The sequence below is a fragment of the Salvelinus sp. IW2-2015 genome, linkage group LG33 (assembly GCF_002910315.2).
Source record: "Salvelinus sp. IW2-2015 linkage group LG33, ASM291031v2, whole genome shotgun sequence".
Classification (NCBI taxonomy): domain Eukaryota; kingdom Metazoa; phylum Chordata; class Actinopteri; order Salmoniformes; family Salmonidae; genus Salvelinus; species Salvelinus sp. IW2-2015.
This window is the reverse complement of record NC_036872.1, coordinates 10393782-10409652: the sequence shown is the minus strand read 5'-3', so window position 1 is coordinate 10409652 and position 15871 is coordinate 10393782. Positions and strand designations below refer to the sequence as shown.

The window sequence follows — 15871 nt, the reverse complement described above, 5'->3', positions numbered from 1 at the left end:
GTCTAAGGGGTAAGGGCCAAAGGGGTTGTTTCTGGACAGGGCCACAGTCTTATTATTCCCAAATCTTCTATTTTTTATCTTTACATTGACATCTTTGTTTTTCTCCCTAATCCCCATCACACTGGTGCTTGAGACTTTGTACAGTTGATCAGGGCTCTCCAACCCTGTTCCTGGAGAGCTACCATCCTGTAGGTTTTCACTCCTACTCTAATCTAGCACACCTGATTCTATTAATTAGCTGGTTGATAAACTGAGTCAGATTAGTTACAACTGGGGTTGGAGAGAAAACCCTGCAGGTGGGTAGCTCTCCAGAAACAGGGTTGTAAAGCCCTGCAGTAGAGGCATGGGGAGTTGGGGTTGGGGATGTTTCCAAGGTGACGAGTGAGCGAGCCTGAACACTCACCAGCTCCTTCTTCTTCATGCATTCCATGAGGATGATGAAGAGGTGTTGGGCTTGGGTCCGGCTGTACGTGAAGGTCTTCTGGATGGTCACCAGCAACTGGTCCCTCAGAGACTCATTTATGATCCTGGTAAAAATGAGGGAAAAGGAGAAAGAGGAGAGGGTAAGAGGGAGGAAGAGCAGAAGGGAGAAAGGAGAGATGATGAATTGTGGCAGAGAAGGGTAAAAGAGACCTGGACGAGAAACGTACATTTAAGTTGAAGTATTAAAGGCACACCTCAGGATTTTGGCAATGATGCCCTTTATCTACTTACCCAGAGTCAGATGAACTAGTGGATACCATTTTTATGTTTCTGTGTCCAGTATGAAGGACGGTATAGGTAGTTGCGCTAACTGCAGCCATTGCGCTAACGCTAGTTAGCAATGGCTCGCAACACTACCTCTAACTTCCTTCATACTGGACACAGACATAAAATTGGTATCCACGAGTTCATAAAGGGCCTCATTGCCAAATTATCCATTTAACGTTTATCCTAAGTATTTGGACTGTATTTGGGGCACACTACTAATGCACCTTAATGCACCCGCAATACTGTAGCAAATCTGTGTATGTGATATGTGACACGTACCCTCCCTCCTCAGAGTACTTGTGTCCAAATGCCAGGATGTCCGAAGCACGCCCGCTCCCATCACACACCACCACGGGCACAGGTGGAGTGTCCCTTAGGTACTCTAACACGATGGAGATCACATTAGGACCCCCCTCCACTATCAGAGCCACCACCGGCACTCCCTGACCAATACCTACAGAGAGAGAAAGGGAGGACGGGGGAAGGGCGCAAAAGAGAAAGAGTGAGAGAGATTGTGGTGGAAGAATGAAGGACAACGGGACAAGAAAGAAATCAGAAAACAGAAAAAAGGTGCAAACAAAAAGCACTCATTAAATCCCACAGGAGTACCCTGACAGACAGCCATGAGGGAGGTGTGACTGACAAAATGTCAATGGGGGCCGTGTTGCATGCCACGATTCAACAAGTGCCCCGACATCTCACCTCTCAACTAAAATAGAAATGCTGTTTAAAGACAAATTTGTGCCACAAATCCGGCAGCAGTATCCAGAGAGAGTTTCCTATTTCTATGGGTATTTCTGAGCATCTAGCGGAAGCACAGAGCCGCGCTTGAGCCGCATAGAAGCCCTGGAGCGAGTACCCTCCTGCTGCACAGTGGGACGGCCTCTAAATGGCTAATCAGAAGCTATTAAAGGGATATTTCGGGATTTTGGCAATGAAGTCCTAACTAGTGTTAGCGCTAGCTTAGCGCAAAGACAGTCTCCTGAGCTAAGCTAGTTAGCTTTGGCGAGAGAAACTACCTCCACCTTCCTTCATTCTGGACGCAGAGACATACAAATAGTATCCGGGAGTTCATCTGACTCCGGGGAAGTAGATTAAGGGTTTCATTGCCAAAATCCTGAACTATCCCTTTAAGACTCATTAGAGGTAATTAACAGGTGGGTTCTGGAGCTTACACAGGCTGGGAGAACAGGCTTGGAAAGAGAAAGGATGCACATAAGCCCTACAGTACCAAACCCCCACAAGGACGCCCAGTTCTCTCTGAGCTTCTCTCTCTCTCTCTCTCTCTCTCTCTGTCACACTCTCTGTCTCTCATTTAGCTGCCACCAGTCAGTTTTTTCACTCAAATTCAAAAGCCATGTCCCTGCTGGATCCTCCCTCCCATCCTTGCCCGCATAATTTCACTGTGGATAGGTGGGCCACTGACTCAGGGCCCGCTCACCCATGTGCCATCATTGTGTCTCGCTACAGGCAAAGTTACATAAAGAGGGACCTATTTTAGGGCCGAGCATACTTCAAAGTTAAGAACATCACCACACTGTACATCAGGCGCAGGAGAACGAGTAGGCTCGTCTATTCATAACGGTTTTAACCTTTTCTCAATACAGGGGGTGCTGTTTCCACTTTGGAAAATATCGTCTCCAAATTAAACTGCCTCATACTCAATTCTTGCTCGTACAATATGCATATTATTATTACTATTGGATAGAAAACGATCTCTAGTTTCTAAAACCGTTTGAATTATGTCTGTGGGTGAACCAGAACTCTTTCTACAGCGAAAATCATGACAGGACATGCGAAGGTCTGAAAACTAGGCTCTGATCTCGGATCAGTTTAAAACTCTGTGTGTGCCCTATGGATCGAAATGAACTGCACCCGCCTTCCCCTGAACCAATGAGAAGTGGAATGGAATCTCTACGTATTTCTCAGAGTTTATAAAAGGCAATGGAGTGACATGTCCCTTCTTTTCGTCGCTCGCCAAGGCGCAAGAGGGGACATCAGAATGGCATGTTGAATAGCTCTTGTTATCGGGCTAAGATATATCCGTCTGTGATTTAATTCGAAATAGGTGTTAGAAACATCATAACGAAGTTATTTGAAACCGATTTATATCAGTTTATGCGAGTATATTGCTATTTTCKGAATTTTCGTAGTATTGCGTTTGAGGATTTGGACATGTGTGTGCCASGTAGCTACTRTTAGCTGCTAGTTCCGAMGTTGAAGTGGACGTTTTACAACAAAGCAACGATTMTTTTGGACAAAAGGACACCTTGCCCAAGATTCTGATGGAAGCTGTCCAAAAGTAAGAGCTATTTATGATTTTATTCCGTATTTATGTGGAAAAATGTAAACGCATTTTTCGGCCAWTATTGCGGCACTAGTCTGGCTGTAACGCACACTGTATGTCAAGTAAGGTTAATTTTAAAAATCTAAATCAGCGGTTGCATTAATAACCAATGCATCTTTCATTAGCTGTCCAACCTGTATTTTTTTWGTCAATCTAATCGATAAATAATCGTAAACTTAGGTGCCCTTCCAAGATGGCTCCGGCCAGAATGCATGCCATGTTTTGACTGATTACATAGCATAACCATGATTTGTGATGCTAAATATGCACATTTTCGAACAAACTCTATATGCATTGTGTAATATGATGTTACAGGACTGTCATCTGAAGAATTCTGAGAAGGTTAGTGAAAAAATTAATATATTTTGGTGGTGATAACGTTATCGCGCTTTTTGCCTCGAATCAATGCTGGGGTGATGTTAGCTCATGTGGTATGCTAATATAACGATATATTGTGTTTTCGCTGTAAAACACTTAGAAAATCTGAAATATTGTCTGGATTCACAAGATGTTGGGCTTTCATTTGCTGTACGCTGTGTATTTTTCAGAAATGTTTTAAGATGAGTAATTAGGTAATACACGTTGCTCTCTGTAGTTATTCTAGTCGCTTTGGGTGAGTTTTGTGATAGTGGCTGCAATGGTAAACTGTGATTTATACCTGAAAAATGCACATTTTTCTAAAAAAACATATGCTATACCATAAATATGTTATCAGACTGTAATCTTATGAAGTTGTTTCTTGGTTAGTGGCTATATATAACTTTATTTAGTCGAATTAGTGATAGCTACTGATGGAGTAAAAAAATGGTGGACAAAAAAAAGTTGTGTCTTTTGTGTCTTCTTACTCTTTACCTCTTCATGTGTCATGAGCAAGCGATGGTGGCTACTGCGGTTTGAGGGACACCACTCGCACCTGAAGGGATTAGGCTCCGATTGACAAGACACCAGATGAGGAAGGGAGAGCGCAGCTGGTTCGTTGCTAATTGGCTAGAGAGAGAGCGGTGCCTGCATACACCACAACACACCACACCACTCAAACGCTGGATGAAAGAGCAGGTACAGACTGCACTGTCTTACAGTATGTCTCCTACTAAAGCTAGTTCATATGTCTGAGGGTTAGAGCAAGGTGTTGGCAACAAGGTGCTGGGTGGTGGGTTTCGATTCCCACTTGGGCCACATCTACAGAATATTTGTTTAAGTGTCAATGCTAGCAGTTCTGCAAGTGGCTTTGAATAAAAGCGGTCTGATAAATGACCATGCTATATTGTTATTATATGAATATCTATGGTCTCTCAGGTAGAGTAGGGACATCAGTATTCCTTCTTAACTTACATCACAGAGCCATTTAGAAACAGTTATCTTTGTGCTTTTTGTTGGGTAGGATAGAAGAGCTGTGAAAAGAGCTCTCCAAAATGGAAAAAATTGAAAATAGTTTCTAAAAAAGACAACTAATCTCTCATAGTTGTGTGGGGAGATGGACTCCATTTTTTGGAGGAGATTACTCTGGAGTCTATGGAGTAGAACGTTGGGCTTTGCGAGACAAGTCATTCGTTTTGTCAGCACACACTGTGTCAGTAGCTCCTCTGATAATGTTTCCACAACAGCTAACAGTCATGTTGCTGAAATGAAATCAGGGCATTTACAAACCCAATGTCAAACAGATTCTTTAACAGATACAATTACCCCCATCCCTAACATGTTCACTACCATCCCGTTTGTATAAGAGACATCAATTTGGAGTTTTCTGTGTTAGATTAGTGGATGCTTTACTTGTGCTAGGAGCTGGTAACTGGAGCAGATCAATCCCTTTCTCTCTTTGAATGCTCTCGCTCCATCTCTCTTTCTATCTCTGCTGGCAGCTCCACACACCCAACCGCCCCTCTGTATCTACTTTCTTCTCATAACCCCCTCACTCTTTTTTTCTCTCTTTCTCTCTTTCTCTCCCTCTTTGACGTCCATGGCCCCTGCTCAAAAATATTAAGAGAAAGAAAGAGAGCGGCAGCACAGAAGAAGGGAGGAGGAGACAAAAAGGGCGGTTAGCGCGAGCCTCACCATCCCCCAACATCTATCTTTAGACCGGGAGGGAGGGAGGGAGGGGTTGTGAGGGGAACACATGTGACACGCTTAAAAAGACCTCATTATGGAGCCATTGACTCACACCCAGAGACACATTAGCATGGCTTGAGGAGGTTTCTCTAGGTGGGTCGTTTTCACACGTCTAGGCCTACCCTCATCATCCCGACTGCACTTGCTAGCACCTATTTCTCCAGAGAGGACTGGCAAATTGGAGCCGTGAAAGTATTAAGATGTGAAATGTAGAGAAGAGAAGGTTAGAGATGGACATAAAGGTCCGGGTTCTACAGAGCTGCTGCTCCATTTCCGTTGGTTATGTCTCCGTCATGCTTTGACTTGTCTGTTCTCTTCTGGATATAATCCATCCAATTATATTTCAGCTGTGCTGCGTCGTGGAAGGATTTGTGACCCAAAACGAGTCATGCTCACTAAGACCAAGAGAATTAAGTTAGGTTGTGGGACATTACCTTTTCAGAGGGATAGCATGGAAAGACAGGTGAGAGTGTAAAATGGAAACGGAACAGATTTGAACCCATGCCAGCACAGGTATGACTGTGTGCTGGAGGTGGCGGCACTAACCGCTAGACCACCGGATTGTGGGACATTGTTTACTGCAGGGGAAGGCCTACTCAACTACTATTTGAGAAGATCCGGTCATACTAATTACCTAGGTGGGAAAGGTTGGATTTTGTCAAACCCCCAAATTGAATAAAATGTATTTTACTGTACAGTCGTGGCCAAAAGTTGAGAATGACACAAATATTAATTTTCACAAAGTCTGCTGCCTCAGTTTGTATGATGGCAATTTGCATATACTCCAGAATGTTATGAAGAGTGATCAGATGAATTACAAATGAACTGAATCCCCCAAAAACATTTCCACTGCATTTCAGTCATTGTTCTGCCTCTGTCAACCATGATTACCTGCAAGGAAACACGTGCCGTCATCATTGCTTTGTACAAAAAGGGCTTCACAGGCAAGGATATTGCTGCCAGTAAGATTGCACCTAATCAACCATTTATTGGATCATCACGAACTTCAAGGAGAGCGGTTCAATTGTTGTGAAGAAGGCTTCAGGTTGCCCAAGAAAGTCCAGCAAACGCCAGGACAGTCTCCTAAAGTTGATTCGGCTGCGGTATTGGGGCCCAACCAACACAGAGCTTGCTCAGGAATGGCAGCAAGCAGGTGTGAGTGCATCTGCACGCACAGTGAGGTGAAGACTTTTGGAGGATGGCCTGGTGTCAAGAAGGGCAGCAAAGAAGCCACTTCTCTCCAGGAAAAACATCGGGGACAGACTGATATTCTGCAAAAGATACAGGGATTGGACTGTTGGGGAATGGGTTAAAGTCATTTTCTCTGATGAATTCCCTTTCCGATTATTTGGGGCATACGGAAAAAAGCTTGTCCTGAGAAGACAAGGTGAGCTCTACCATCAGTCCTGTGTCATGCCAACAGTAAAGCATCCTGAGACCATTCATGTGTGGGGTTGCTTCTCACAGGATGTGGCCCAGAAGTTAATTGACAGCATGCCAGGGCGGATTGCAGAGGTCTTGAAAAAGAAGGGTCAACACTGCAAATATTGACTCTTTGCATCAACTTCATGTAATTGTCAATAAAAGCCTTTGACATTTATGAAATGCTTGTAATTATACTGCAGTATTCCATAGTAACATCTGCCAAAAATATCTAAAGACACTGAGGCAGCAGACTTTGTGAAAATTAGTATTTGTGTCATTCTCAAAACTTTTGGCCAGGACTGTATATGGCAATTTTACAACACCAGTTGTCACAAAGTGCTATACAGATATCCAGCCTTAAACCCTACCTAGCAACTCATGCGACCCCAAACTGTTCAACCTGTTCACACCCCTCTTGATGGCAGAGAGAAAATGTTGAGAAAATGTATTTCCTGCAAAACACATTTTGCCATGTGTTATGTGTGTTCATATGAAACCAGAATGACTCAACAAAATAAATGGGGGCCCCCTGGGGTCGGGGCCCCTGGGTCCGTACTCTGGTATGATAACTACAAGATTTAGATAGCTGGTTAGCCTAACTTACCTATTTAGCTAACATGGGCTAGTAGTTGATCAACTGGACATTTCAGGTTATAAATAGCTCTCTAAGGTCTGTCAGTGAATGACATAAAAAGAGGAAAACTGCACATGCACTACAGAATTTCGAAATTGCACCTTGTGTATTCTATTGTTACAACTCTCAATAAATTGAAAGCCCCTATACAAAAAACAACAACTTTATTTTTATTTTATTTTTTTAAGTCAGGACCCACGGTCTGTATTGAAACTGTTCTGTGTCCGGATCCTGACAGAGTCCCGTCTGTTTACTATGTCTGTTCTACTGGGAAATGACACATGTAACCCCTTGGTTTTGGTCAGTGTACATGGTGACAGAGACACTCCTGATTCCGTGGATCACCTGTCTCTGGTATGATTCCTTTTCCCTGGCTTCCCTGCTGATTTTCTCAGAGATGACAGTACTGACAGTGAGCCATCTCTCTCTCTCTTCACACCGTTAGCCATCTGCTTATAGTCACACCTCAGTCGCCGCTTTAACAGGCACTGCACTTCCACCGTGACAGATGAAAGGTGATGGGTATTTCACTCACCACTTCCTAACCCGTGGTCTCAAATACAATTATCTACCTGGCCAGTGTGTATGTTTTTGTTCCAGCCCAGCATTAGCATACCACATTCAACTAATCAAGGAAGGTGTCTATTGAAGATCATCATTGGTTGATTAGTTGAATTGGTTGTGTTAGTGCTGGGTTAGAGCATACCTGCATATCCAGGCCCTCCAGGAATTGAGTTTGAGTCCACTGTCCGAACCACTCCAATCATCTCTTCATCTACAGCCCCTCTCTTCTAAAAACTCATTATCAGTCCTGTGGGTCCCAGGTGAGGTTAGGGCTTCACAGCATCTGATTAGAATCCATTTTCAGTAGGGGCCAGTTCTCATCCTTTACATATTACTGTGAATAAAAACGGTGTGACTTTGAGGAACAGATCCCCCCCTACACACACCTTAGTGCTGGTGAGGGAGTAAGTGAAGGATACATGAAGAGAAAAGCACACAGCATGACAAATGTCTCTCCTCTCTCCATCCTCTTGTATATTCTCATCCTCCTATTCAGAAGAGTACTCTCAAAGTAATCACCTCGCCTCGCTTTCCACTTCCTCTCTCATTCCCTTTCTCTCTCTGAGACTAGTGCATGATTGCAAACAACAGAGAACTGTGGCCTTCACCAGAGACTGGAGAGTTGTGCTTCCATCTGCAGTCTCACTCTATTATCTGGCTGGTTATGTGGAGAGACGGGAGTCAGACGGGAGTCTAGTGTGAACAGAGACAACACTGTTCTTCAAGGCTTCCTGTAGTCATCTGGCCTTGGACAAATAGGAACAAGGCTATGTGAGGATGAGTTGTTTAAAGGAGGACAATGGGAGATGACAAGCGCATAAATAAGGGATGATGAGTGGACTAGAGGACAGGGGGATGGATGACAATGGCTAGATGATGTAGCAGCTATTCCTATGGTCATACGAACCAAATCAAATAAATGTTTATTGGTTGTGTACAAACATGTTGCTGATGTTAACACAGCAGCAAAATGCTTATATTTCTAGATCCACATACAAAACCTAACAATACAAAACAATACACACAAATCCCCAAAATGTATATAATTGTGTGTATAGACAGTTGGGACAGCATAGGAATAGAAACGGTGAGTACAGCAGTAGTTATATAGGATGAGCCTTGACTAGAATACAGTATATACATATGAAATGGATAAAACAGTATGTAAACATTATTAAGTGATCAGAGTACCGGGTGGTAGCTGGCTAGTAACAGTGACTAAGGTTCAGGGCAGGGTACTGGGCGGAGGCCGGCTAGTGGTGAGTGTTTAATCTGATGATGTGGAGATAGAAGCTGTATCTCAGTCTCTCGGGTCCCAGCTTTGATGTACCTGTACAGTCTCCACCTTCTAGATGGTAGCGGGGTGAACACGCCGTGACTCGGGTGGCTGAGGTCCTTGATGATATTTTTGGCCTTCCTGTGACACTGGGTGCTGTAGATGTCCTGGAGGGCAGGCTGTGTGCCACCGGTGATGTGTTGGGCTGATCGCATCACCCTCTGGAGAGCCCTGCGGTTACGGACGGTGCATATGCCATACCAGGCGGTGATACAGCCCGACAGGATGCTCTCAATGGTGCATCTATAGAAGGGTCTTATGGGACAAGCCACATTTCTTCAGCCTCCTTCACCATACTGTCTGTGTGAATGGACCATTTCTGGTTGTCAATGATGGGCACGGCAAGGATCTCCCTGTATGTTGTCTCATCGTTGTTGGTAATCAGGCCTACCACTGTTGTGTCATCAGCAAACTTGATGATTGAGTTGGAGACGTGAGTGGCCACGCAGTCATGTGTGAACAGGGAGGGGGCTGAGAACGCACCCTTGTGGGGTCCCCGTGTTGAGGATCAGTGTGGCGGAGGTGTTGTTTCCTATCCTCACCACCTGGGGTTGGCCCGTCGGGAAGTCCAGGACCCAGTTGCACAGGGCAGGGTTCAGACCCAGGGCCTCGAGTGATGAGCACTATGGTGTTGAAGGCTGAGGGATCTCTCTTACCTAGTATGTTTTGTAACACAATGTTGAAAACAATAATCCATACTTTATCAGTAAGAATGACCAAGGAGCACATACTGTAAGAAGACAAGAGGAAGAAGGGAAGAAGGACAACAGCTAAGGAGATGGGAGGATACATGTTGACCCGGAGCAGTTGTTTTTAGAGGAAGCTGGTCAGGGATATTTGCATCTCCTGCTGCTGCCAGACAGTGTCAGGAGGAGAGAAGCATGTACCGTACCTAATCTGGAATGTGAATGTACTGGCCACAGCCACTAAAAACAGCACTTCACCCAAAGCCCTGTCTCTAACCATTTATTCTGTTTACCCTCAGCTTGAGCTGAGCTGTCCCTTTGATATTCATTCACAATAGCACACGAGGCAACAGCCTCATGTAATATGCAGTGGGAGGGACTATTCACTGAAAAATAAGTACTGTTTTAGTTTAAGCTACAGGAGAGACGTGAGGAGAATGTTTTAGTCATTAGATCTAATAGGAGCCCATATCTTCCTTGACTTATCTCCATTGGTCCCAGGCCTCCCATAGTGAAAAACCTGAAATTCACCACTTTCATTCATCTGCATGCTCATACTATATTTAGCCTCACATTGAAGTGTTTTACCATTTTAATTTCAGGACAACCAGGGCTACAAGTAGACATACTTTGACATAAACAGTTGCATTCATGAGTTCTATTGACAAATGTTTATAAATAAATAATGTATGAATAAGTATGCTAGAGAAAAGTAGAGAAATTGTTTGCTTGGTGTGAAATGAATATCCAACTAGTCAGTGACAAATGTGTGGCGTGTTTTGTGACATCAACTATGTGAGCTTATTACAATATTATTAACACGTCCTGGGATTTCCTATGATCTTCTATGTAGAAGAACCTCTTACTTTCTAATAACTATTGTGTGGCTTGTGAGCCTCATAGAATGTGTGTGTTCGTGAGAGTCTCAGCTTTCGATAGATGGCTCATAATAGGTTGTAGCTCAAACCGTTCTGACTTCACAAACGTATTTTTTTGTGAGAATAACTGTTTTCGGGATCCTCCCTGGTCTCACAAACACCGCTGTAGCTCAGCCATTGTTAATCACACAGACTAATGGTTGCAGAAGAAATGTATAAATCCAATCCAAGAACCGAACAGTCTGTAGCTCAAACACCCAACGCTTAAAAGAGGTTAGTTGTTCAAAACGTGTCGGCATTGCGGTGGGATGCTTGGGTCTGCATGCAAGTGAAACACAATGTAAAGAATTACTAATATCCATGACAATGTTAATCGACATAACTAATCTGAAATAACGTCCCTTCACCAAGTCTACTACAGTGTGGTACAAGAAATCTTACACTCTTACGTTTTCAGTAGCAAAATTATGACACACTGCCATTGAGATTAGTAAGGGAGAGATCGAAATTTACAGAATAGTTACCCGGAGGAAAATGGTGGAGGGTCATGCTTTTTACATTTCAGTCAGGGGGAGAGTTTAGTCTTTTTTTCTTTGTCCAGGGGATGGTCATGCAATTTGTTATCAATTAAATGTCATATTGCTCAGGGCTTGAGAATTAGTTGCTTATTATAGTATCTCATGTGTTCCCGATGATGACCCTCATTCCTGATTCGCTGCTGGGCACGCAATATGAAGTGCGCCTTGTGTGGTCTCAATAAAATGATCCATAGCCTATACTTTAGGCGTAGGCCTAGCCTATTCGAAGAGCATGCTCAGAGAAAAACAGGGAAAGTTATATTTCCAATAGTTTTTGCGCTACTGGAATGGTGTATGTATAAAAAACTAAGCTACACTGCATTACACAATGCAATGGGCACGACCTGCCCTGCTCTTGCTGATGTAAAACCTTTTGTGCTGCCTAACAAATGGCTGTGCTGTGTACGGTGGCACTTTAGAAGGCGAGTCAATTTGTTAAAAAAAAAGTCGTATCTGTGCGTGTGGAACTAAGCCTACTGATGTCATGTTCAGTTTGAGAAGGAGAGCATGAAGATGAAATCATATTTTTGAGTGTGAACTGTATTACTGTTCTGCATTGTATTATACTGTGGTATATGGACTGAAATTACACATCTCGTTCAAACCATGAAGCTGGGAGAGAATCCAATGCTGGTGCATGACATGTGGCCTACAAATTTACAATTATAGGCTAGCGAATCAGATTTTAATTTTGACATATAATAGGGCCTATTTTATAATTGTATAATTGGTAGGCTGTCGCATATACACTGAGTATACAAAACATTAAGAACACCTGCTCTTTCCATGACATAGACTGACCAGGTGCATCCAGGTGAAAGCTATGATCCCTTATTGATTGCACTTGTTGAATCCACTTCAATCAGTGTAGATCAAGAGGAGGAAACAGGTTTTTAAGCCTTGTGTCAATTGAGACATGGATTGTGTGTATGCGCCATTCAGATGGTGAATGTGCCAGACAAAAGATTTAAGTGCCTTTGAACGGGGTATGGTAGTAGGTGCCAGGCACACCGGTTTGTGTCAAGAACTGAAACCCTGCTGAGTTTTTCACGCTCAACACGTCACTGCGGTCACTGTGGGGAGGACACCATCGATGCAATTATTAATGAAGCCGATGACTGAGGTGGTATACTCCTCAATTCCATTGGATGAATCCCGGAACATATTCCAGTCTGTGCTAGCAAAACAGTCCTGTAGCGTAGCATCCGTGTCATCTAACCACTTTCGTATTGAGCTAGTCACTGGTACATCCTGCTTTAGTTTTTGCTTGTAAGCAGGAATCAGGAGGATAGAATTATGTTCAGATTTGCCATTGATGGAGGGGGAGAGCTCGGGGGTAGATCATTGAAATCTATCTCTGTGTTCCTTTCATTCCGATGTGTGGCTATTCAAACTAAAATGATGTTTTACTCTTATTTCAGTATCCTCTTTGTCTGAGAAACCTTGTGTTATGACATATCCCAGAGGACCCTGCTGAGAGAAAAATGTATGTGTTTGTTTCTTAACTGTGGACAGGTAATCAAATAAAGGAATGGTGCGCTGTCTAAAGCCTTGGGTGGTATTCATTAGGCACAACATGAAAGCCAACAATCTGAAATGGGGAGGTACTATGGGAGCTTGTCCAATAAGAAACACTCATTATGTTTCGTTAATTGTGCCCTAATGAATAGGAGACTGGTAATGTAAATGAGCAGTAAACCAACAGTGTGACTCAATGCTCTGGCTGTCGGGCTTTTCCAACTTAATGAATTAAATGCATCCAGGCTTTGAATGAGCGTCATAAAGCCCAAAATCAAGGTTTATTTTGGGAATGGTCAGTTTGGATGCTGTTAATTTATGGATGGTTGGGAATGGTTTGTGGATAGTATACTGCTTGGTTTGGGGATGGTGAGTTGGTTGGGGATGGTTTGTATGTTAGGATGCTGTTAATTACGCTATGAATGTCCAGTTGAGATGCTGTTTTGAAGAATGGGTGTCCCTTTGCCTCCCCAGCCCCTTTTATATGAGCCCAGGCATAGGATGACAAAGGGAAGCCCATAAGTCACATGACAGGATGGACAAAGGCTGCAAGTCTCTACCTGCTTCCTGTTGACTTCACAGTCGCCATTGGTGGGTGCCATATCAGCCTCTGGGCTAGAGTCATGGCCTTTTCTGTTTGACAGGATAAAAACCAGAACAGTGACTGCTATACACTGAGTGTACAAAACATTCAGTGTTGTTTACTCTATAACCTGTAAATTCATATGCCTTGCGACCGTGATATATACAGTTGTGGCCAAAAGTTTTGAGAATGACACAAATATTAATTTCACAAAGTCTGCTGCCTCAGTTTGTATGATGGCAATTTGCATATACTCCAGAATGTTATGAAGAGTGATCAGATTAATTGAAATGAATTGCAAAGTCCCTCTTTGCCATGCAAATGATGTTACGAATCCCGCCGAAGATGGTGCCTCTTCCCGTTCGGCGGGTCGAAAGCGCGTCGATTTTTGTGTATCTGCTTATTGGTAAGAGATCAACGATTTTGCCTTTTTTTAAAAGTTTCACTTAGTTTTTGTAATGATTGTGTGCATGAGGCTGTTTTTGGAGTATTTGGGTTTGGTCATTTGGTTGGGTTATTGAAACTACCAGTGGCCGGCCAGACTATATGGAGGTTGCTGGGCTTTTCAGGGTTTTTACTGGTTTGTTGGGTTGCGTGATTTTTTCAGGTTGTGGGGGTTGGTTCGTATGTTAGATAGTCTGTCGCTGTTGTTTTGGACTGTTACTTGAGCGCCTTGTATGTGTGCGTAGCCCTTCGTTATATTCTTTTGGAATATTAATATCAGCTTGCTTCACTACCTGCTCTCTGCGCCTGACTCTTCATCACCACTTTGAACTGTGACAAATGAACTGAATCCCCAAAAACATTTCCACTGCATTTCACCCTGCCAAAGGACCAGCTGACATCTGTCAGTGATTCTCTCGTTAACACAGGTGTGAGTGTTGACGAGGACAAGGCTGGAGATCCCTCTGTCATGTGATTGAGTTTTGAATAAAGAGCTGGAAGCTTCAAAGAGGTGGTGTTTGGAATCATTGTTCTGCCTTGTCAACCATGGTTACTGCAAGGAACACGTGGTCATCATTGCTTTGCACAAAAAGGGCTTCACAGGCAAGGATTTGCTGCCAGTAAGATTGCACCTAATCAACCATTTATTGAGATTCATCAAGAACTTCAAGGAGAGCGGTTCAATTGTTGTGAAGAAGGCTTCAGGTTGCCCAAGAAAGTCCAGCAAGCGCCAGGACCATCTCCTAAAGTTGATTCAGCTGCGGGATCGGGGCACCACAGTACACAGGCTTGCTAGGAATGGCAGCAAGTAGGTGTGAGTGCATCTGCACGCACAGTGAGGTGAGACTTTTGGAGGATGGCTGTGTTTAAGAAGGGCAGCAAAGAGCCACTCTCTCAGGAAAAAATCAGGGAACGACTCGATATTTCGGCAAAAGGTACGAGGATTGGACTGCTGAGAGAATTGGGGTAAGTCATTTCTCTGATGAATACCTTTTCGATTGTTTGGGTTCTAGAAAAGCTTGTTCCGGAAAAAAAGTGAGCGCTACCAAATTCATTGCTGTGTCATCCAACAGAGAAGCCATCTCTGAGAACATTCATGTGTGGGTGTGCTTCTCAGCCAAGGGATGGGCTCACTCACTAATGTTGCTATAGAATTCAGCAGCTATTGGAATAAATGAAGGTACCACATACACACTAGCTTCGTGAGAACTTCTCTCAAACATGCTCAGGGAACGAGTTTGGGTGAGAACAAGTGCCTTTCTCCAGCATGATGGATGGCAACCTTGCCCATAAGGCAAGTGATAACTAAATGGTTCGGGGAACAAAATCATGATATTTGGGTCCATGGCATGGAAACTCCAGTTATTAATCCCATTGAGAACTGTGGTCCAATCCTCAAGAGGTGGTGGACAAACAAAACCACAAATTCTGACAAACTCCAAGCATTGATATGCAAGAATGGAATTGCATCAGTGTCAGTTGGCACGAAGTTAATTGACAGCATGCAGGGGCAGGATTTGCAGAGGGGTTGGATAAAGAAGGGTCAACACATGCAAATAAGTGGGCTCTTGATCACTTCATATAATTGTCAATAAAAGCCTTTGACACTTATGAAATGCTTGTAATTATACTTCAGTATTCCATAGTAACATCTGACAAAAATAACACTGAAGCAGCAAACTTTGTGAAAATTCATATTTGTGCCAAAACCTTTGGCCACGACTGTAGGCCTAAAGGCCGAGACAATAAGAAGACACAGTGGCAGAAAACATTTATCCATACTTTTGTCCAGTGAAGTCCACAAAGCATATTGCATGTCCAGTAACAGACAGTTAGTTACGTAACCTACAGCATGGTCAAGCAAATTACTGTTTCCAACATTAAACACCACTAAACAACTATTGATTTAGAACCACAGAGAGTTACCACAAGTTGCAAAGAAAACAGGAGCTGCCTCTGCTATTCCAGCACCATTTCAACATCATCAAATCACCTCTGCTTAGTCTGAGACAGTGACAACTA

General features: G+C 43.4%; 1 protein-coding gene across 1 annotated transcript in view; it reads right to left on the bottom strand.

Annotated features, from left to right (window-relative positions):
- trpm3 (transient receptor potential cation channel, subfamily M, member 3) overlaps positions 1-15871 on the bottom strand; it is a 114077-nt gene that overhangs the window by 86114 nt on the left and 12092 nt on the right. Inside the window, 2 exon segments of the mRNA XM_023979230.2 lie at positions 404-527; positions 1030-1204. Coding sequence (XP_023834998.1) covers positions 404-527; positions 1030-1204 — 299 coding nt within the window.